This window comes from Dryobates pubescens, chromosome 2, assembly GCF_014839835.1.
Source record: "Dryobates pubescens isolate bDryPub1 chromosome 2, bDryPub1.pri, whole genome shotgun sequence".
NCBI lineage: Eukaryota > Metazoa > Chordata > Aves > Piciformes > Picidae > Dryobates > Dryobates pubescens.
Window position 1 is genome coordinate 32,571,998 of NC_071613.1, and position 23,617 is coordinate 32,595,614.

The 23,617-nt window shown below is 42.3% G+C and overlaps 1 protein-coding gene across 1 annotated transcript; it reads left to right on the forward strand.

Moving 5' to 3' along the window:
- Nucleotides 1–2,106: 2,106 nt before the first annotated feature.
- WIPF1 (WAS/WASL interacting protein family member 1) lies at nt 2,107–16,478 on the forward strand. The gene is made up of 7 exons (XM_054174311.1): nt 2,107–2,187; nt 3,456–3,585; nt 5,561–5,734; nt 6,911–7,675; nt 12,235–12,453; nt 14,105–14,218; nt 15,517–16,478. Exons 1-7 carry the CDS (start codon nt 2,137–2,139, stop codon nt 15,570–15,572), a joined length of 1,509 nt encoding a protein of 502 aa, XP_054030286.1. The 5' UTR covers nt 2,107–2,136; the 3' UTR covers nt 15,573–16,478.
- The last annotated feature ends 7,139 nt before the right edge of the window (nt 16,479–23,617 follow it).

A 23,617-nucleotide genomic window follows, 5' to 3' on the forward strand; every position in this document is an offset into this window, starting at 1 on the left:
AGAAATAATTTTCCTGTTGACTATTTTTTTAAACAGGAAGCTGAAGAACAAAGCAGTGTTAGTCTCGGTGCTTTTTTGAATAGGTTTCAGATTTCAAATATTGCATTTAGGATAAGCAGATGGGGAAAAGATAGGGCTTTGTGCTGTTTTGTCTAACTATGGAGAACTGGAAATACAGAAGACAGAAATGTAACTGAATTCAAAGAGATCCTCTGAATGTGGAGCTGGTGCTTCTCTGCAAGCTGCGCAGTAAGGCACGAAAGGGCTGCTGAGCGCAGGCCAGCCCGTGCACAGGGCTCTGCGACTGCCTGTGTTTGCACAGAGCTACATAGGCTTGGCTTCACACAGCTTCCTCTCTGTCAGTCAGGCTGTCCCTGAGCCAGCTTCCCCTCTGCTCTGCTTGCTCTTTTGCACTAACCGGAAAGAGAAACAATTTCTGCAGTAAGTGAGAAGAAAACCTGCAAATGCCAGAGAAAATGGCAGTGCCTCACGCCACTTTGAACTGTTTTTTTTCTAGACAGTCAGCCAAAGCTAGGGGTGATGTGCTTGACTCCTTTCCAAGTCCTTTCCTCATAAAAGTTTTTAGACAAATTCCATTGAAGTCTTATTTCAGAAAAGCTTCCTTTTGAGGAAGATAGCTCAGCAGTTCTTTAATTTGGGGTGGGTCTATAGCTGTATTTTAAATTTTTTTTGAAGTGTGAGCATCTAACAGGATAAATCTGTTCCTTTGGGTTTTTTTTTTCTCATACACATTGTGGATCATCTCAGAGTGATTACAGACTTTATAGGTGGTGACTCAGCTCAAATCTTCACTCCAAATGATGTTTTGTTCTATCCAGAACATTTTCCTAATGCTCATTTAAACTGTAAAGGGTACCTTACCTAGCCTGAAGTTGATTTGGCAGATACTGTGCTATTACAGATCTCCTTGGTTTTATCAAATACAGTTAAGTGGCTTCAGAAAGTAAGAAATGTGTATTCTTGTGAATAACTGTCCTGGGACCGTAGCCATCAGCCTGGAGTTGTTGCAAGAATAACCTTTATTCCTATTCCCACTGTGTTTACCCAGCTTGTGCCAAAATTACACAAATAGTGGCAAATCACTGTTACTAAGGATGGCTCAGGTGAATGGACAAGAGCAAAACACATACTGAAATGCCATAGCACCATTAGAAGAGTCCTGGAGCGTCTGATAGGCACAGTTCCAGTGAGCAGTGAGCCAAAATGCCACAAAAACCATCCCTGTGATTTGAAAAAAATCTCCTTGAGGCTTTTCCTTTCTTCTTTTTTATTTTTTTCTCATTTAATATTTTAATTGCGTTGAAGTTCTGTATCTCCAACATGACCCTCCTAGAACTGGCCTAGATTGGAATTTCTGCTTGAGGTGTGGAAAAGCAGGAGCCTGGTGTCCAGCTTGGGGAAGGCTGAGCTTTGGCAGTCAGGCTTTTACCTTTGCAGCAGCTTGTGGCTGAGAGGCTGGGCTGCCTGCTTGTGCTTTCACCTCTGGGAAATGCATAGGGTATGACTGTGTGTGTTGCTCCTGAGGAGGAAGGTGCATTCAGAGGTGATGATGGAGGAGTCTTCAGAGCAAGCAGAGAAAAAGGAAGAAGCATGAGTCTTTCCTAGAGCTCTGCTGTTCCACCCTACGCATAATGGGAGAGATCTTCCAGCAATTTAAGGGCTTTGAAGGGTTAGCATCTCTTTCTGTGATCCTGAGCAGATGATACCTTCTTGAAGTAAGGGTTGATGGTGTAGCTATGGGATTATCTCTAAGTATTTCAACAGAAATGAGGTTGTTGGATTAAAGAGAGTTCACTTTTGCTACAGCATTTTTATCCATTGCCATACTAACGTATGGGTGGTGTACTTGTGCAAAACTGGGAATGTATGTCTGTGAGTTTATGTGGCAGTGGGGATGATGTAGAGAGCCTGTTTAAAGATGCAGCTGTTTTCCATAGAATAAAACACAAAGTGCTTTTTACAGATTGTTTAGGTAATGTAGCAAATAAACCCCTTAGCTGCAAGGATGCTTTTCAGCTGACTAGAAATTTATTAAATAATCTCTGGGCCTTGTGTGTTTCTGTGTTTTACTGTGCAGGTTTCTTAGCAAAACCAGACACATCTCAGCCTTCCACCATGCCTGTGCCTCCCCCTCCAGCTCCCCCTCCTCCCCCAACACTGGCATTGGTAAGTTTTACAGGAGGTAAATACACTGTGTATACACTGTCCTCTGTTGCTACTTGTCATACTGAACAGGCACTGAGGTGTGGATGAATGTATGCATGTTATTTGGGGTAGAGGTACATGTCCTCAACAGATGTCTGTCAGGGGAATCAAAGTCTTGATTTCCCCTTGCCCTTCTCCAGCCAGGTACTCCTACCTTCTCCTTTGTTTTACTCTAGTACTTACCCGACCTGAGCTGGAAAATAAAACAATTCTATTGTTTACATTTGGTAAGGATAGTTCTTAGCCAGCATAGCTCCTCAGCTAGCCTGTGGTATCAGATCACAGGACCTACTGCTGGCACAGCGTGCTTGGTGAGACTACACCGGAACAGAGCTTGTGCTGTATTTGCTCTCCAACAATCAGTCACATCACTGACAAGAAAGAAAAGGCTTCTTGAAATACTGCTGTAAAGGACTCAGATACTTTTGTGGCAAAACCCTAGCTGATTACACAGCTGGATTGGGCTCTGCTTCTGAAGAGTCTTTCCCTCATTTTCCACCACAAGCAAGATACAGACTCTCTGCTTGGTTCCTCCATGGCAGCTCTCACCACCTTTCAGGAAATTTCCAGAACACTGATAAAGTTAGAAAGTTTTTCAGGAAACACCATTTGCTAGAAGAAATAATTATATATATGTGCATGTGTGTGTGCGTATATGTGTCTGTTTGAAGGAGGGCTTTTGGCTCTTGTTTGAAAAACTCTGTCACCAAAATGTAAACTGAAGAGAGAAGACCATTGAGACAAACCTTAGGCATCTAAAGATTTTATTTGGCCTCTATGAAGAGGTCTATCAAAACTAAAATAACAAATAAAGCTCTGATTTATCTAGAATTTGTACATTGAGTTTTCACTACAACTTTTAAGAATGTCTACCTTTTTGAGTAGTCTGTTCTTGTTCAGTCTCCAAAATGGCAAATGGCCACAAATGTGCCTTGCCTTTAAAAAATCAGACTCTGAATCCTAAGTGAAAAAAAAATGCAAATTCACATAAAAGTGTTCTGTTTCTGGTGAACAGTGTGGGTTAGAATAGCAGCCTTGTTTTGGACCCTAAGTCAGTAATAAGACAAACTACATATAACATCATCCACAGAAGCAAACACAGCATGCTACCCATTCCAGTGCTGTTAAAACAGCAACTGAGGTCTCAAGTAACTACCACATTTGAGCAACACTTTGTCACTGAAAGTTGAGGTTTATTTTGGCTCTTCACTTCTGATTTTATTTTTCAGGCAAATACTGAAAAGCCATCCTTAAGCAGGTCAGAACAAGCAGGGCGAAATGCCCTATTATCTGATATTACCAAAGGGAAAAAACTGAAGAAGACTGTTACCAATGACAGAAGTGCCCCGATTCTAGACAGTAAGTATGGTTCTGCATGTTGGAGTTTCTCTGTGTGTGAATGGTTCTGCATATCTGAATGCAGAATATTAGTTTATATATCATCAGATGAACTGGCATGAAAGAAGTAGGTAAAATAAAATGCCAGAATTTTCCATGCATACAAATAAATTCTGTTCATCGTGGATTAAGTCACTGAGAAATTAAGTACTGCTTATGACATGCAAGTGTTAATTTGTTTGCTTATTCTCTTTTTCTCATTTGCTTAAATCAAAAAACTATGAAAACCCTACTAGGAGCTCTGCTGAGGAGCTGCAGCAGATCAGGCAAATAAATGCTCTGTCAGGACTGAGGAGAGCACAGAGAATAGCGTGGAATTTCAGCTTATACTTTTGCATAAACAGTAGAAAAAAATTAAAGAACCCCCAGCACAGCACCATTGGCTGTAGTGGCCCCAGTGCCACCTAGACCAAAACCAGAGCCAGAAGCCACAGCCCCACCTGTGTGTCACTCTGCTGCTGGCAGTTTTGCCACTCCTGGAGTGACTCAGAAGTATTATCTTTATAGCTGAGCCTTGCTACTCAGCCTGCCCAGTGGTGCTCTGGCACAGGGCAGCAGCCCCACTTACCTGAATCAAGACAAGATCTCTGTCCAGCTGTGGTGCTGCTGTGTCTCACTGTGCATGTTGGCAGGTGCTGAGAAGAGGCTAGAAAGCCTGGGCAACAAAAGTATTGGGAAGAGAGAACAGAAGAGCAAGAGAGAGTCTGCTGCTTCAGAGGAACAGTGTTTATTGCCTCGGGAGAGAAGACACCTCTACAGACTGATTAGTAAATGTGATACAACTCAGTCCAGGTCTGGCCATGCAATTAAAGACTGGACTATGATAGGAAGATTATGAGGAAAGAAGGACATGCCCAGAGAAATGAGACATAATAATAATACAGTTCTACAGTCAGACAGATGTTTAGTTTTTTAGCACTTCAGTATTATCTCTGAAAGCAGAGTTACGTGTTCTAGCTACTGTAATGAGCTGGAATAAAGCATTAGAGGGAGTAAAGGAGAGGTAAACAAGAAGATTAAAATGATGCATCCCATTATCTTGTTTACGTGAATTAACAAATCATGATGAAAGACTAAACTATAGTAGCAGCATTTCTCCAGAGGCTCACACCCCATGTGAGTCAGAGCTGAACTGAGGTAACATGCTTAAGGAAAGAGAAGGATGATGTGAAACATTCCCCCATGAATACATTCTTCCTCCTTTTTTTTTCTGGGTGGCTTTATTAGAAATGCTTTTGATCTACAGGTTTTAATTACTTGAAAGTCAGTGAAATTTTCACCCACCCAAAGTTGTGAAAAGAGAGATGACAAGAAATGAAGCAATTGATCTTTGTACTTTTAGGATCCTGTCGTATTTCTGGACCTATAGGGAAGTAATCAAAAAAAGCAATCTCTTTCCTTTCTAAGCTTTGTTTAAGTAAGTAGGTATGTTGCAACATCATCAATAGTGACAGAGTTCCGTGCATTCTCAGAACTAATCTCCAGAGATACCTCCAAGAGGAAGGACACCTTTGTCTTCTTCCTTCTTCATTTCCCATGAAATTGCCCTCACAGTTTGCTTATGGAGAAGCGGAGGAGAAGGATAAGAGAGCAAAGGTGTGAAAAAATGGGAAGCAGCTACAAAGTTGGTAACAAATTATATGCTCAGTTCCAAATTCTTCATAGTGATAGTTTCTCTGCTTTCCAGTCCAGAGCAGACTAAAGAAAAGTGATGGCTTAATAAAATGCAGTGGATATATTTATTGCACCACTTCTTCCATGGTGAAATAGTGGTGGTAATGGTAGCTATGATGATCCAACCTGAACAAAGACGTGTGTTTTGAAAGCTTGTCCATTTTTCCCTATCTACAAGCATTGCTCTAATGAAAGAGGTGACTTTGTAGGATCGCTCTTGCCTCTCCGCTTAACATGGGGGATATTTTTTTTTCCCCAACAGAGCCCAAAGGACCTGGTGGAGGTAGCAGTGGTGGCTTTGGAGGAGGTGGTGGCAGTGGCAGTGGTGGGAGTTTTGGTGGTGGTGGTGGCTTCAGTGGTGGTGGACCACCTGGCCTTGGAGGCCTTTTTCAAGCAGGAATGCCAAAGCTCAGGTCTGCTGCAAGTCGAGATGCAGGTAAGAAAGACCTTTCAGTTCCAGTGTGAAAAAGTAAATTACATTGTTTAAAACCTTCATAGCACTGCAATAAATTACCTGCTAAGATTGAAAAGTCTTCCAATATCTTAGGCTCATAGGAAGTGTCATTTTCAGTTTGAATCTTGTTTTATTCTTAACACCAGATTTTGAGTTATTAATGAAAACTAAAGATCTCAGCAATGTTCAGTTGCTACATTCAGGCAGACTAGGTCGTGCCTTGGCTGTGGGTATGCAGGACCAGAGGGGAGCTTAAGAGAATTCCAGATTAATTCTTCCTTGTGCCCCAGATAAAAGGATCTACTTTTCAAATGGAACATACCTCTGCATCAGCTCCACAACAGCATGACTTACCATTTAAGGAGTGCATGAGGCATCCCAGCTGGCTGATACCCACACTGCAGTTGTAGGCTTGTCAGGGGCATGCACTGTATTCTTATGGCTGGAAAACAGCTGTCTGAAGCCTTTGTGCCCTTTGAAATGAGAAAGATCTGGGGCCAGTTAGTTTTGTAAAGTTAAGGACATAAGATTTCACATGTGTTGCGGGAAGACTGGACACTAGGGGTTGTAGGGTATTGAGAACCTTACATATTTTCTAGATTAACATAATTTTCCAGCACCTGTGTACAAAACAGTCTCTCAGAGATGGTATTTTCTGTTATGTCATAGTCTGTTTTGAGAACTTGTATTAACACAAAAGTTCCTGGCATCACAGGATAGTATTTCTTCAGCTGTAAGGCTGGCTGCCTTCTTCCTGATGTGCACTAGTACCCCCTTAGATAACAGCTACTAGAAACAGCTGCAAATAGCCTTTTGCTGGACTAAGCTAAGAAAGATTTCTTTGCTTTCATGTTGATGGTATCAAATACTCCACCATTTCTTCCCTCCCTATGTTATTGCTTGCTGGGTGATGGCTGCATCAGTGGTGTTACCTCGCAGCCACTTCGGTCTCTGACAAGACGTCCCTGATAAGTGTTACCAGAATGTCACCTGCTACTCTGGAGCAGCTCCCCAGTGCTATCAGAACAGCAGCTCACTGCTCCTGGGTGCCAGGCCCTGAAGGCTGGCTTGCCCCATGCCAAGGCTGACCCCCTTAGGATGCAGCGTGTTAGGAATCGCCTGTCCGATGGATTCTTATGCCCTCTCCTGTGCCCACAGATGCCGGGGCAAGCCGCCCGCCCGCTCTGCCGCCCGGAGGCCGCTCCGCCGCCGCCAAGCCCTTCTCTCCGCCGAGCGGCCCGCCGCGCTTCCCGGGGTCGGCCTCGGGGCCGCGGACCCCTGCTCCCGAGCCGCAGAGGAGCCGCATGCCCCCGCCAAGGCCCGACGTCGGCTCCAAGCCCGAGCCCGTGCCGCCGCCGGTACCCAGCACGCCCCGGCCCATCGCCTCCAGCCTGCACAACAGAGGCTCGCCGCCGGTGCCGGGAGTGAGCCGGCAGCCCAGTTTAGGGCCGTCTCCCCCGCCGTTCCTGGGCAGCCGGAGCGCGGGATCGGCCGGGCCACTCCGGCAGACAGGCCCCAGCGCGGCATCCCCCTTCTCCGGCCGGCCGCCGCTGCCGCCCACCCCGTGCCGGCCGGCTGAGGACAAGCCGCCGCCTCCACCGCCGCCAGCCGGGCACAGACCGTCCGCAGCTCGGGAACCGGCTCTGCCCCCGCTGCCGCCACAGAACAGCAAGCCGCCTGTGCCCTCTGCCCCACGGCCTACAGTCGGTGCCCCAGCGCCCCCACCTCCCCCAAGCAGGCCGGGGCCACCCCCTATCCCGCCTGTCCCGGGCGGCAGCGACGAGATGCCGCGGCTGCCCCAGAGGAACATCTCGCTGGGGTCCTCCTCATCGCCCGGCGGCGGGGGCGGCCGCTCCGGACCCCTGCCCCTTCCGCCCAACGAGAGGCCTCCACCGCCCGTCAGAGACCCCCCGAGCCGATCAGGTAGGCAGTCGGGGGCTGAGGGTCCAGAGCTTTGCCAGGGGTTGAACAAGTGGGCCGGGTGGGGTGAAGTGGAAATTCTTGATCGCCCAGTGGTGCCGTTGGCAGTGCTCCCTGGAGCATAACCCAAAATCGGCAGCCACCCTGCCCTGATACAGCCCTGCAGGTGCTTCACCTGCTGTGACCCAGAATCATACAGCTGGGCTCAGCCAAACTTCCTGAGGAAACACTCAATCCCCTCATCCAGGTCTTTGAGAAAGATATGAAAGAGAACCGGCCCCAGTGCGAGCCTTGGGGAACACCGTCTGTGACTAGCCACCAAGGGGATTTAACTCCATTCACTACCACTCTTCAGGGCTGGCAATCCAGCCAACTTTTGCCCCAGCTGAGGCACCCATCCATGCCATGAGCAGCCAGTTTCTTGAGGACAGTGCTGTGGGAGACAGTATCAAAGTCCTTACTAAAAGTCCAGGTAAACAGCATCCACAGTCTTTCCCTCCTCCACTAGGCAGTTCCTCCTTGTAGAAGGAGATCAGGTTTGTCAAGCAGGACCTCATGAATCCATGCTGGCTGGCCCTGATCACCTAGTTGATCAGGTGATCTCAAGGTGATCTGCTCCATGACTGTTCCTGGCACTAAGGTCAGACTGACATGTCTGTAGTTCCCCAGGTCCTCCTTTTGGCCTTCTTTTAGATAGCCATCACATCTTTACTAAGGGCAAGTCCTACAGTGGAGTGGTGGATAAGGAAAGGGCAAGGGATGTCATCTATCTGGACTTCTACAAGGCCTTTGACATGGTCCCCCACAACATCATTCTCTCTGAGCTGGAGAGATATGGGTTTGATGGCTGGACTGTTCAGTGGGTAAAGAATTGGCTGGATGGTCACATCCAGAGGGTAGTGGTCAAATGTTTGATGCCCAGATGGAGATAGGTGACAAATGGTATCCCTCAGGGGTCCATACTGGGACTACTGCTGTTTATTATCTTCATCAGTGATAGAGACAGCGGGATCAAGTGCACCCTCAGCAGCTTTGCAGATGACACCAAGCTGAGTGGTGCAGTTAATATGCCAGAGGCACCTGGACAAACTGAAGAAGTGGGCCCAGGTGAACCTCATGAGGTTCAACAAGGCTAAGTGCAAGGTTCTGCACCTGGGTCAGGCTGGAGGATGAGGTAATAGAGAGCAGCTCTGCAGAAAAGGACTTGAGGGTACTGGTGGATGAGAAGCTGGACATGAGCCAACAATGCACACCTGCAGCCCAGAGGGCCAGTCACATGCTGGGCTGTATCAAAATAAGTGTGGCCAGAAGATCAAAAGAAGTGATTTTGCCACTCTGCTCTGGTGAGACCTCATCTAGAGTACTGTGTCCAGCTCTAGGGCCCCCAACACAAGAAGGACATGGATCTGTTGAAGAGGATCCAAATGAGTGCCACAAAAATTATCTGGGGGCTGGAAGACCTCTCTTACAAAGGCAGGCTGAGAGTCGTGATTCTTCATCCTGCAGAATGCTCTGGGAAGACCTTAGAGTGACTTTTCAGTACCTGAAGGGGGCTTACAGGAAAGCTGGAGAGAGCCTGTTTATAAAGGCCTGTAGATTGCTTGTAGGACAAGGGGCAATGGTTTTAAACCGAGAAGGTTAGGTATTGATTGGACATTAGGAAGAAGTTTGGGTTTTTTACTATCAGAGGTGGAGCACTGGAACAGGTTGCCAAGGAAGGTGTTGGAGGCCCCATCCCTGAGGACATTCAAGGCCAGGTTTGATGGGGCTCTGAGCAACCTGATCTAGCTTGGGATGTTCTTGATTACTGGAGGGATATTGGACTAAATGACCTCTAAAAGTCACTTCCAACCCAGTACATTCTACAATTCTGTTCTATGATCTACAAGGTGGATGCAGGAGGTACAGCATAAGATGGCTTCAGATGAGGCATCCCTTTTTCACCCTGTGCAATGCACAGAAGGGCTGCAGGAGCAGGATGTGGCATGGGGCAGGGCCTTCCCTTCCAGCCATTGCCACACACAGAGGCAGCAAATGGTTCTGGCAAGCACAAGGGATTCTGCAGTTGGAAATGAAAGCCTATGGGTATGATGATGGCTTAAGGACAGTCACTGTGCATCACCAGCCTGTTCACATGGACTTTTACAGATCTTGGCAACTTTCATTATAATTACTGTAATTAAAATGGGTTGCAAACAAGGGATTTCCCCATTATGTGCTTCGGTGCAAAGATGTCTAGATTCTGATAGGTGACAATATTTGCCCTCCTGAGTCAACCAGCATGAGTTAATGGTGGCATTCTTGTGAATGGAGGTTTGCAGAACCAACCTTCTACGTGTTGGGAGACATGAATGCTTACAGCCAAATTCAAATTATTTTAATAGAAGACCTAGCCAACAGTTGTTAACTATAATGGTAGCTGTTACAGCATGACTAATTATTGCTATTTACCATATGCAAATTTCAAGTGAGACTGAAAATGGAACTGCCTCCTTTGAGTTATTTTGTAATATACTTTGTCCTTTCTGACAACTATTGTTCATAACTTTTAAGAATTGCACATTATAACTTAGTTCTCTTAATACCTGCCGGTTCTCCTTTAGAAGATGAGATAATTTGGGCACAAACAGCCAGGCCCTTTTAAAATGAGAAGGGAGAAGCACTGAACAGAAGGCAACACTGGAAAGCTTGTAGAGTTGTTTTTGGTTTCATCCTTTGGAATAAAAATCTGGAATAGTCTCAAACCCACCCAATCCTGAACAATAGAGATGAATGGCATGGAAGCTCCCACGGGCAACAGCCATCTGTATTGCTTTCCAGCTCCTTGAACCAGCCTGGATTTCTTGTAGCACAGCAACTGCAGCAGCCATGCAGCTACAGAAAATACTGGCCCTGAAACCGTGCTTTGTGGAACTGGTTGCCAACCAAAAGGATGGCACAATGCCAGCACAGCCTGCAGGAAATAAACCAGAGAAACCTTGTCAAGTCTGACTGGGAACATGGATCAAAGTTGCAGAGAGTGTCTGCAGTTATTCACGTGATTCCAAGAGCTTTTTCCATGGTGGTCTCTGCTTCCACTGTTGCTTTCCTGGTTGGCTCTTGTCATAAGCAGATTGTTTTAGCAAACCTGCAGTACCTTTCTGCTGGCTTAACAAGCAGAAGGAAGTTGTAGCAATAAATTATAGAAGGACGTTGTAGCAATAAATTATAAATGTAAATACTCCTAATTTGCAGCAGTTCAATATGGATGATGTGGTTTAGAGAGAGAGAATGAAAAACTCTTCTGAAAGTCACTAAATGCTTCTCTTTCTTAGAAACCATTCCCTGAAGGCAAACTTTACTAAACTGTAAAAAGAGAAGGTGGGGGAGAAAAAGGATGTTAAAAAAAAAAAAGAAAAAATTCTCACCAAGTTCAGTGTGTTCCACAGAATCACAGAATATTAGGGACTGGGAGGGACCTCAAAAGATCATGCAGTCCAACCCACCTGCTAGAGCAGGATCACCTATATCAGATCTCACAGGAAATTCAAGTGTTTCTTGAAGGATTTTCAATACTTGTTGCTGGAGATACAATATCTGCTGCTCTCTTTTTCAAAATGCACATCTGTAACTAGATTTTGTCAGGTCAAGGAAGCATTTCATTAAAGTGAACATAATTTTCAGTTGCCCAAATGAGTTCTGACCCAACAGTCAACTCTGTTAGACTGTTGTCTATCAGAGGTAGCAAGACCTTTAAACAGGCTTGGCCCTGTGCACCCTCTGCTTCGTTTCCTAACTATGAGTAGCTCTCTCCTGGCAGCAGCAGCAGTTTTCTTGCCTTTACTTACCTGCTGCTCTTGGAGTAGCACCCATCCTCCGCCCTCAGGCAACCTGTCATGTCACCATGCCAGTTAACTCACATACAGAGACACTGGCAATACCAGTCTACATGTGAGGTCTGTTTTCAGTTTAGCAGGAGGTGGATGTGCTCCAGCTATTGAAAAACCTGGCATGCAGCATATATGTTCATAAATGAGCGAGCTGATGCCATGCTGCCTAACAGTGCCACTCCCGGGCTGAATCTCTCTGTGCACTGCTGCAGATTCTGGCTGTGACACCCAGAGAGGACCACCCCTATGGACAAAGAGCCTCTGAGCCTCTTCTGTTACACATCCTCTTGCAATGGTACGAGGAAAAGAAATGGGCTATGGTTTGGATCTCCACAGTACCCTGAATTCCATCTGTAACCTCATTGTGACCAATGTAATTTAGAGTGGCTTCAAGGACCAGCACCTATCCTGAGGGTCTTTTCCAACCTGAATGTTTTTGTGGTTATGTTATTCTGTAGCTGAGGGAAATGCGGGCACTAAGATATATTTCTGCAGCTTTGCCCATTAAATCAGCACCAACTTCTTAGAGAGCCCTAGAAAGCAAAGAAGTCTGTGTTGAGGGCTATTTCCCCTCTGGGTCAAGGGTCTTCAGCCAGTGCACCGTCTCCCATTTATGCAGGCAACAGTTTATCACCAGCAGAATAACCCCTGATGCAAATAACATTTGTGTGTTTCCCTCTTGTCTTGCTCCAGGCCCCCTCCCACCACCTCCTCCCATAAGCAGGAATGGAAGCACATCAAGAGCTTTGCCTGCTGCTCCCCAGCTGCCATCCCGGGCAGGCCTGGACAACCAGAGAGGTGGACCACGACCACCACTTCCTCCTGACCGGCCAGGCTCAGCAGCAGCAGGACCACCACCACCACCACCCCCTTCATCAGCTGTCCGAAATGGTTTCCAGGATCTAGGTGATGGTAAGTCATCCTCCCAGTTGTTTGCGTTTGACAGAGACTATATGATAGCTTTTGACCTTAATAAGTCACAAAAGGCTTTTTTTCTAGTGCAGACCTTTGGTTTCTGACAAAGACAAGTGTCATTTGGGCCTTGATTAACCCTGCTAAGTAAGAATGGACTAAATATGCCATGCATAGAGCACAACTGCAAAGACATCCGTACAGTCTCCACAACAACCCTTTAGAAAACAGTCAGGAAAATCCAAATTTACAGTGCTTTACTTTGCTACAATACAGAAATAAGGCTTAAAGGGATTGTTCTGACTCTAGTATGAATTCAGACCATAGCTACATTAAGATAAGGCTCTTTGAAGAAAGAATGATGACACAAAAGCTGAAAAATAGATGAGAGAAGAGACTGTCAGAACACTGCTGAGAAGCTCAAATATTTCCCTTTTTGCTAGTATTTATTGAAAAGACAACCACCAAGATTGCTGTTTTAAAGATTTGTTGTGCTTTTCTTCTTAATTATTTTGTATTTGCAGAGGGTAGATAAACCTTTCAGCTAATTATGGAAGGCCAAACCTGGTATTTCTGGCATTTGTAAGGTTAGAAAAAGTAAGCAGAGAATAAAATTGTAACTCATGCTTTTGAAGGATCTTCACACATAAGACAATGCAGGTGGGTCACAAGCACATTTTTTCCTACCCTAGTCATTTGCAGGGTTCAGAAAACACACTGGTTTCTGATTGCAGCCACTGGGAGTACACACAGGAAAACTGGATCACAGCAAACAGCCACATGTACAAGTGCCAGGCAAAACTTACTCAGACATTCATTACATTATGCAATAAAATATAACAATATTGCAAGAAAGTTATGGTTGCAAAGTCCTGAAGCAACCAAGTGAAGAAATGACAGTTTAAGACAGCCCACGCTTTGTTCCTTGGGCCTCTAAATTCAAATGCAGAACAGAGCTCCATAAACTTTTCCTATTATTTCAATGAAAAAAATTGTCAGCTTACTTTATTCATTAGAATCCTATAGACTCAGTAGGGTTTCAGTAGTCTCAAGAGATACATTTTTAACTGATAATTTTCCATTTTGATACTAGTCACATACAGGTTCCTCTGTCATCACAGATTTTGTCATAATGGCCTCAAGTTTTCTTTTTCCTTTGTAAAAATCCAGAAACAAAAAACACCACTTATATCTCAATGTGCTTTTAATGATGCTCTTGAGCTCTGTATATCAACAAAATGTGAGTATCAGAAAATTCTACACTCAGGAGAAAAATACTGTTCCGGAATAGAAAATGCTATGTGTTTTGGGTAACACATATTTCTTTCTGTATGTGTGTGTGTGTATTAAAACAAATGGATCTCTTACACACAAAAGGGAACACAGCACTTATTTCAGTGGAATTATGGCCATTTTCCTGCTCTGTGTTTTTGTGTTAGATTGGCTAAGTGAGCGGTTCAAGTTAACAAGAATTTTCATTCTGAGACTAACTTGAAGCATCTTCTTCCCTGACTTCCCAATAGGATGCTGGTTTGGTACTGAGCTGTGTAAACATTTTGCAATATAAAACCTGTATTAAATGTGATATTAATATAGTTTCCTGAAGCTGTGTCACAATAGTAATGTATAAATCACATGGAATCTTTTTCAGATGAATGGGAAAGCAGATTTTCTTTTCATCCTGTCTCTGACTTGCCACCTCCAGAGCCATATGTACCCATGAACAGAAGTTATCCCAGTAAACTAGCGAGAAGTGAAAGTAGAGGTAAGTTTGTTCCACCTCTGCTGTTGCAATTTCAGCAGATCATCCTGAAATCAATGCGTATGGAGAGGAGACTGGATGCTGAGGTTTCAAAACTTCTCAGACTAACAGCCTGGTCACCCCCACCACACAGGAAATGCCAAATGCAGTTTTGCAGGCACAATCCCTCTTAAACTTGTATTTGAGCTGGAAATTGTTTGGGTTTTAAGTTGAAACGTATTGTAAGAGACCACCTCTGCTATCATAGTCAGCCCTTCTACCCCTTCTGCTACACGCAGCCAGAACCACAAAATTCCCTAGGGCTTCCACCTCATTTCCCATCTAAATTCAAGCACAACTCATTTATTCTTGTGCAAACATCATCCTTGAGTTTAGTTATCCTCCTTCCTTAATGAGTTAAACCCCTAATATTTTTAAAAACAACAGTCATATCCTCTTCTCAGCTTTTATTTTGCTGGGCTGATTAAATTGGGATCCTTGTTTCCAAGCTCTATGCTCTGATCATCAGGGTCGTTTCTTGTATACATTTCAGTTTCGCTTTGTTGTTTCTAATCAGTGTTACATGCTGTTTCAGTTCAGGTCTCAACCATGTCCTCTGTAGCAGCATAAATGTTTCCTGTCGTCATTAGTGATATTACCTGATACTCCCAAGCATCAATGTACTTCTTTCATAACCAGTGACATTGGTGGCTCATAGTTATCCTGTAATCATCTGCACACTCAGATGTTTCTCTGTCTCTCCTGTTCCCAAATGAGGTTTTGGTTTGGAGCAGAAATTCCTGTTAGTCTCTGATCCTTCACTTTGCCCTGTTAGCTTTCATCCCATTGGTATTGCACCACAAAGAAAGGTAAAGTAATATATGCAGGTTTATATGTCCATTTACAAATTTACAGTGAAAATCTTGATATAGGGAAAAACATGAAGAGCTTTGAAATGTTCCTGCCATGTTCATTGGGATTTGCATGTGTGTCAGGTAGCACTGAGAAGGTTTGTGTTTGCATGAAATAGTAAGGCTAACAAGAGGTATCAATCTAGTTTTGAGAAGGGTACAAAGGATTAAATTGCATATGCTTTTCAGATATTTGGGGATAGCATTATTTCAAAAATTTCTTTTGCACTGTTTGAAGTTTTGATGATGTTTAATAAAGTACCTGGAAACTGTAAAGATTTCTTAGTGAAACGGCTAGGCAAAAAAAATAAACCAGGTCTTCACCAGTTAATGACTTAATGAATCGGATGTAAGCTCCCACTTCAAAAGAAACCAGGCGGAGTAACACAAAAAACTTCCTTTCTCTTTTAGGTGGCTCTGGCCGAAAAGAAAGAGGTGCCCCCCCACTTCCACCTATACCAAGGTGAAATGGATTCTGGCCCATCTTTGGGCAACATTTGTTTTCAAGTTTCCTTCAAGTGAGCTCTCCTGCCCTACATCATTGGAAAGTTGTCCGCTTTGCTTGATTTCTACTTCTGACTTGTCAGCTGGAACAAACTTCAGTCTCTCTTACAGAGTGCAGCTTATGAACTATAGTTGCTCAAAGCTATAAATTTTATTTGCTTATACTGCAGGCTGTCATGAAAGGCATTTTGTGAACCATACACAACATATGTGTATCATGCTTAGTGTGTCCAGCCATATGTCCTTGAAAGCTCCATGGGAGGGCTGGCTTTGAATTTAATGAGAGCTGGAACAAATCTGTTTCATTCACTTTGAGTACACTGGCTGTGTTATTTGAATGATAAAGTAAAATCTATTTTCTGTTTAAAAGACAGTTGCTGGAGAAAAACATGTAGCCAAGAGTTCTCTGGATCCTTCTTTGCAAGCCTAACTCATCCCATCTGCTTCTGCAAGCCATAGACCTACTCCATGGTGACTGAGAGTTCATCCTAAAGCTTTTCGCTTCAGCTTAGTCAAACAAATCTTATTTCAAACAATATGTAGCACGTTTTTCCCCCAGAATGAAGTGTGGCTGGCCTTGTTTTTAATCTGTGAAGAATCTTGCAAAGAAAAGCACAAGTGAAGAATGCATAAGCATAAAAATACCCTTTTTAAATTTTAATCCCTCTTTCCTTGTTTTTCAATAGTGTTATGCTTTTAGTCACCTAATTCTTTCCTGCTCTGATGTGAACCAACCCACAGTCAGCTGTGTGCTGTGTTATTTTAATGCCCTCTATCTGTGACTACATGCAAAGAGTCCTCGGAAAGTAGTCTTGGTGCAAAAGCAGCAATTATAGTTGCAGGCTCCTACAAAATATCACTAACACCCGTGCTTCACAGACTGCTTTCCAGCTGTTTCTTTGGTACAATTAAATGATGGGGTTTGGCTTAAAAAGCTTCCAGGGGGTTAGGTCACAAGTCTCTTGTTTTATTTGACTTGTGTTACAGTACAGCAGCTGAGGTCAAAAATGTGCCTTAAGTGAAAGCCCTTTGATGTAGTGAAGGAGGTCTGGGGTTTGTGCCTTCAAGCAGGAGCATTAGCTCCAAAATTTGCTCTCTGCACTGATTCAAGGGAGATGGGAAGATTTGGCTGTCTGAGTTTGCCATGAAGCCTGTGTCCTTTCAAACTGTGCTGAAAGGGGTCTCCACAGAGAACTGCAAGGCCTACATTCATAGAAGAAAGAGGAAAGTATTCTAACATTGTGCCAATTGGTTAATATGTTTAATGGCTTTTGAATTTTGTATATGAGAAGAGTTAATTATATGAGTGCATTTTACAAATGGATCTAAATGCATAGAAAATGCCTTTGGGAATTAGAGGAAGGGTCTAAATCTGGATTTGAAATACTGCTGAATGTTGCTCTTTGTTAATTAGACTTCTGATGGTTAGCTCTGAAAAATTGCTTCTCTGTCTCCTCAGTAGCTTTGGTAGCGTTCTTGGGATCCTTACCAAGCTTGTATCAGCAGCCATGCTTCACAGGGTGTTGTTGCTCAAAAACAAAAACAAAACCCTAGTTATGTAGGTTAGGGAATTTTTTCTCTAGCATGGAAAATATGATCCTGAGTACACTCTAGCTAGAATGAGGTCAGCCCTTGAAAAATCTAAGGAATTTAGCCAGAAAGGATCTGGATCCCATTGGACTGTGAGCATAGGGCTTTTTGCTCTGTCAGTGGACAGGGAGGGGCAGATCCTCTTTCTGCCCAACAGCCTGAGCAGTCACAGTGAAGGGGATGAGACAGAGTTGGATTTGGCCAGATGAGATTTAGTAAGGCCTCTTCAGTGTTTGTTTACAAAATCTTATTAGCTGTGATAGCATTTGATTATGTACCTGTTTTTTACATTATTTTTTTTTGTATCTAATGATCTATTTTAAGTTACTATTTATGGTCTTGAACCTGCAATTAAATGCGCAGGCGCAGAGATGTATCTACATCTAATTGCAGGATCGTGGCTGTAAGAGTTTCTTAAACAGATGTTCGAGGGACCTCCATGTGACAGGTGCACCTTGGAATCAAACCTTGCGCAATACTGAATTTGTATATGTATTTCATGGATGTCACTTAAAGTGCCTATCCCTTTGGGATATTACTGTGTGAATAGAAGTCCAAATAAGATTTTTACGATAATAGCTTAAAGGATAAATTATTCTATCCATGTTTTGAAACTGAAGCATTTATAACTTTCTAAGCAACAACATTTTGAATTTAAGAATGCAATATTTTCAGTACCTTGACCTGCCAAATCCTTATTAGTTTCCAAACAGCTATGCATCCAAAAACCTCAAACCTCCAGAAACTAGTAGCTGTATTTTAACTTACCTGCTTCCAGCATGATGGTTTTACTTTCAGTAAGTTGATGACAGTGCTGCACATTGTTCTGCTAGCTCCCTGCATCATTCAAAATATCCTATATTTGATCTTTAGAGCAAGGTTTTCTGACCAGAAATTGTAGACCACTACCAAAGACTTCTCAAATCAGCTTCAGTCTCACTTTAAAATGTGCTGTTTAAAAGGCCCTCAGTCAAAAAGCCAAGAAACCTGAGCTGTTTTGTGTTTAGCACTTCTGGGTATTATGGGAACCTCATCAGAATGGATGCTTGGCATATATGTAAAATAGCTTAACAATGCAGAAAGAGGTATTTTTTTTCATCTAACAACAACTTTATATTTTGCTATAAAAATCCCTAGATATATTCCAGCACAATGCAGCATTTTATCACTCAATATATTGCTTCGTGTATCAGTACCTATTTGCAATATCATAGTATCATAGAACGGTTTGGGTTGGAAGGGACCTTAGTATTAAAGTATTTATTTCACTATGAAATGTTAAAAAAGAACACAAATCACATTGAATAATTGGTGCCTTACAACTTTTTTAGTAAACTTTCCCATGTCTCACTAGAAAAACTAATAGGCTTTGCTTTTCCAAGTCCTAATGTAAATAGTGCTGCGAGTAGCATTATAAAGTGTTTGAGCCAAGTCCCACTGTTGTAATGTGCTTGGTCTGCTAGCTTCAGACTGAGCTCAGTGTATGGAGGGACTTGGGTCAGTCTTCAGGTGTGGTGTAAGTGGGTACTAGTTACCCTCACAATCAGTTGTTGATACTGCTCTGGAAATTTAACGCTTTCCAAAAACCAGTGTCTCATGCTGCTGTCCATACAGCCCAGCTGACCTCAGCATATTGACATAGATTTTTAGAGGGCTAAATTTGATTGACTGCTTGCTTATTATGATTTACAGAGTTTGTCTAAATGGCATTGTATTACAAACCTTCACACCTCAAGCTATCTTTTTATGTCATCACTAAGACTCGTGTTGTGTGACAACAGTCAGGGCTGTTCACTTTTGTTTAATTTGTCAGTAAATAAATAACTTTTGTACCATGTGACAATAATTTCTGTTCGATATTTTTGGAAGCACATTATGTCTGTTACAGCTTTCAACACCAGCCATTGAGAGAAGAGGTCACAGTGATTTATATTCAGAATTGTTAAAGGAACTCAGTTTGTGATTCAGGAAGCATGTATTTCTGTAAATGAACCACTTCCCAAATAAGGTTGTAAATTCGTGTTTAGAAGGCAGCATTTCCCTCACTAAAAGAATAGTAAGAATTGAATTTTTTTTTCCCTGCAAGACAAAATTATTGAAGTTCCTTAAACTGTCACTTCAAAAATGTGCAGTAGTTTCTCCATGCAGCAGCGTTTACTTGTAGAAGTAGGTCTCTGTTGGAGCAGAGGATGAGGGAACTAAATTGCTGTTGTGTTTCACATATATTGTAACACAATTTTCTGTGCAAAAGTATGGAAGGAAAGAATGGAGTTCAATGATCAAGAGACGTAGGGAGGGCCCCTTAGCCACAGAATGCTGAAAAGGAGAAGACTGCAGAATTATTTTAAAAAATAATTTGCTTTAATTTCTATCAGTACTAGAGTACAAGTTACAATATTAAATATGCACATATGAAATGCCCCATCACAATCATGAACACTGTTGTCCCACAGTCAGGCACGAGCAACCTGTTAGCAGCGGTACATTGACTCTGTGTTGTACGAACTTCAACCTTTTAAATGGTATGCACCAGAAATAAGGTGAATCTTTTACCTAAGTGTTCATGGAATGTTTGTGCTGTGGTTCTTCCTGTACACTGGGAGAAAAGTGGGATCATGTAGCCCAAGGTGGAAGTGTTTGACAATTTAGTTTAAAATATAAACCTGGAGCATTGGCATAAAGGAAGTCTTGGAGTTACTCAGCAAAAGCAGGGCACGTGTATATGTTCTCAGTGAGTGAGTGTGGCAGGTAGGTAGGCAGACTGCAAAAAAAGAGGAAACTGCATGCTTTAGAATAGGGAGTAACCCTTCAGTGTGTTGCATTTTGAAAGACAGAGTTCTTCCTTTTATCACAGACAAACTAAATTTGGACTTCCGAAGCCACACAAGACTGTGAGATAAATAAAACTTAAAGACTGAGCAGAAAAATAACTTGTTTTTTTTTTTTTGTATCAGGTGCTTAAAGTTTGAGCTTTTTATGAAATAGTAATCTAGTTATGTGAATTATTTTTTTTCTTAACATTTATTTTGTATGTGAATTTGTTCTCCTTATTTTTCTGTTCTATGCCAAATAAATGTTACTTTTATGTAATTGGTGGTGCAGACTGTTACATTGAGGAAAAAACACAGTTGTATCCTTGGCAGAAAGCAGACAATGCTTTATCAGGATTTTAACAGTGAGCCTGGCAGCAGCTGGGGCTGGTTGTTCTCCCCTCTTGCCTCCCATTGCACAGTAGCACAGCCCTAATGCTCAGAGGACTTTGGGCCTCTGTACAGTGAAGATTAGACACATGTAGATAAGAAGAAATATTGAGTTTAGTTTAGGATAAAGAAAGATTTATGGGCATTGGCTTCTAGTAAGGCAAGCTAGGCACATGCCATGGGGAGATGACTTGGAAAGTCACTCTAGTTTAGCACAGATTTTTGTTGCTCTTATCTTCACTCACTAGGTAGAAGGCTGTCAGAGAGTATCAAACAAATGAAATCTTCCTTTTGGCTTTGGAGACCTATCTGAAACCTTTTCAGATATTTTGGACCAAGTTCATCACAAAAAGGCCCTTCAGTAAAAGTCGGTGGGGGGGAGGCTCAAATTCTGGCTGCCCTTCCAGCTCCTGAGAAATTGGAAATATCATTTAGAACCTGAGCTAAAAAGCTCTATTTCTATCCTGTAAAGACCTAAGCAACAGATAGTGGAGCGTTTAACATCTATGGGATCTGCTTGATTCCTTTTTACAGACTGACTGGTACAAAGATCTAGACTTCCCTAACAGGCCACCAACACCCATGGCTCAGATGTAACCTAGAAGCTCACCAGTTGTGCTTGTGCAATATAAATAGAACCATGACAGAGGGCAGAGACTAGTTTATGAGCTGCTCAGCAGGCTGAGCACTTTGTTTGCAGATCTTAGTGACAGTAGCCTTGAACAATAGAGGTGTGAATCTAATGATCAGCTAGTAGGACTATCTCAGGTTGTACCAAATGAAACATGGTTCTTTCTGGCTTTCAAGAAATGTAATTGCTTTCTTGACTTTGGGAAGAAGGAACTGAACTGAGTATGCTGTGACCTACTTATGACCACAACATATTCTCTCTTCCATTTAACTCATAAAATGCTGTTGCTTTAAAATAAACCCACACACTACACTGTAAAACAGTTCTGACTGCTCCCTGCGGTTGCAGGGAGGCTCATGTGTTGCACACAGTGCACACAAAAATATCCAACCCCTTTGATCATGATTCAACAATTTCCAATGACCTTCCTGCTTTGTCTGCACAGGCTGCTTCCTTCTGCCTTCTCACCTAGTTTGACTCCATTTTGTGTTGAAGAGAGTAAATTAGTCCTAGCTAATTACCAATTTGAGGGCTAAATATTGGCCCATGCATCTCTATGCAACAACTTCAATTTTTTTAGATATTTTAGATTAACTGTTTATATTTATTTAGGTATTTATATATTTAGATTAACTAACAAAATAGATCAAGAGCCTTCAGGATTTGTTTTTCTCTGGCTAACAGCAAGCACAATGAGCAATTCTTACCAGCAGTTTCTGCTGTCTTATGGATCTCTGAAAATTACCCAAATATGTGACTTGGCATAATCTTGATTCTAAGTTTCATTTTCTATTACACTCTTAGAAGTTCTATACATTTCATTTTATACATAATGAAACTGTGTGGTTTATACTTTTAAAAGAGCTCATCCTTTTCACTTGTTGAATGGGAACCTCTGTAATTCTCCTAAAAAGTTCATAGTCCTCCAAGCTATGAGGGTGTGATGCATACAGTGGCATGCCAAATTTATACTCTAATAATGTCTTTCTCATAAGCAAAAATGTTTCTCCCCATACACATTAACTTCTATCTACAATCAGATATGTGCCTGGGCTTCACTCTCCCTTTCAATTATATCACCATAAAAATTTAGCAGTGCACATGAGGGCTTTTTTTGTTGTGGGTTGTTGTGTCTTTGGGGGTATCTGTGCTTCTTGATCTATGTGTGTTTACACAAATACAGACTGCTAATCAAAAACTTTGGTGAAGTATAAAAGTACACAGGATGGCACTTTGTCTCCACACTGTAGATATTGCAGCAGTGCTGGGAATAAAAAGGAATACAAATAATGTCTGCTTCTTCAGAACACACCATATCCACCGACATAAAGCTGACACAATGACAGCTGTAAGCAGAATAAGTGTTTCACATAGCAGGGTGATGTACTTGACTTCCTCAATAATAAATTGTCTTTTCTGTAACTCCTGAAAGTATTCCTCTAAAAATTAATTAATGCCACTCTAGGTCTCAGATGTTCATCTGATGACTGCCTTCCCTTGCCTTTCTTGTGCCTAGGAAATCTCCCATAATAATTTTTGTTAGTCCAGTCATTTGCATCCTAGTAATATGAGTGCACTCTTCTTGTGTAGCAGACCTTCTGTCACTTCCCAAAATGAGGCAAACCTGCTTTTTATATACCTTAAAGCCCCCAAAGGCTTAATGGAAAAGACTACGTCTCTGTTGGGTTAAACTGTTCCGTTTCAAGAAATGGTCAGAACACTCTGGGAAATACTCCACAATGGATTCCTATTGTAGTGGATTTTTCAAGTGTTAAATTTAAAGCAAACTAACAAACATAAACACCAAACAAAACAAAGCAACCACAAACCACAACCCAAACCCACAAAACAACAACCAAAAAACCCCCCTGAGAATTACTGGTTTATTTTGTTCTTTCATAAGTAATGGAAACATATTTATTTGTACGTTAAAGTTTTGATAATCAAGGAAATTAATTTCAATAGAATTAAGACAAAATCACTTGAAGCAGTAATGATCATGCACACTTCTGTTATTTCCTGCAGTGGCAGTAAGGATTTTAACCTAGCTTAAATTTTCAACTGCAGTCCAGGTACAGAAATAATCCTGAGGAAAGAATGACTGACACAAAAATACTTTTGATTAAAACAGAAAGAACAAATAGGGAGGCTGCTGCTAATGCTACCTGTGCCCAATATCAATCCATCTGCTAAACAAAACCATCGTTTCAGGTAAGGACTACTTCAATTTTAAAACATATATTTATGGCTTATGATACGGCTTATGCAGAAGCGAAGTTCAAAATGTAAAGCAGAAATCTATCATGAATGCAGTCTATATGATATTGTCATACTTTCTAGTGCACTACAATAGGGCACATCTCATTTTCATAATTTGCCCCCCCAAAAATTCCTTTTTTTACAACCCTTTTTCTTCCTCAAAAATTGTGATTTCATCAAGGATGTTGGGGTTAAGACTACATAAAAACATCTCTCATTTTTAAGGTAAGACTGCTCTTGTTACTTAATTTTTTAATAGAATACAGCAGAAATCTCTGCCTAAGCACTTCTAAGGGTAAAGGTGAACAGAGGAGCTGAGGACAAAGGG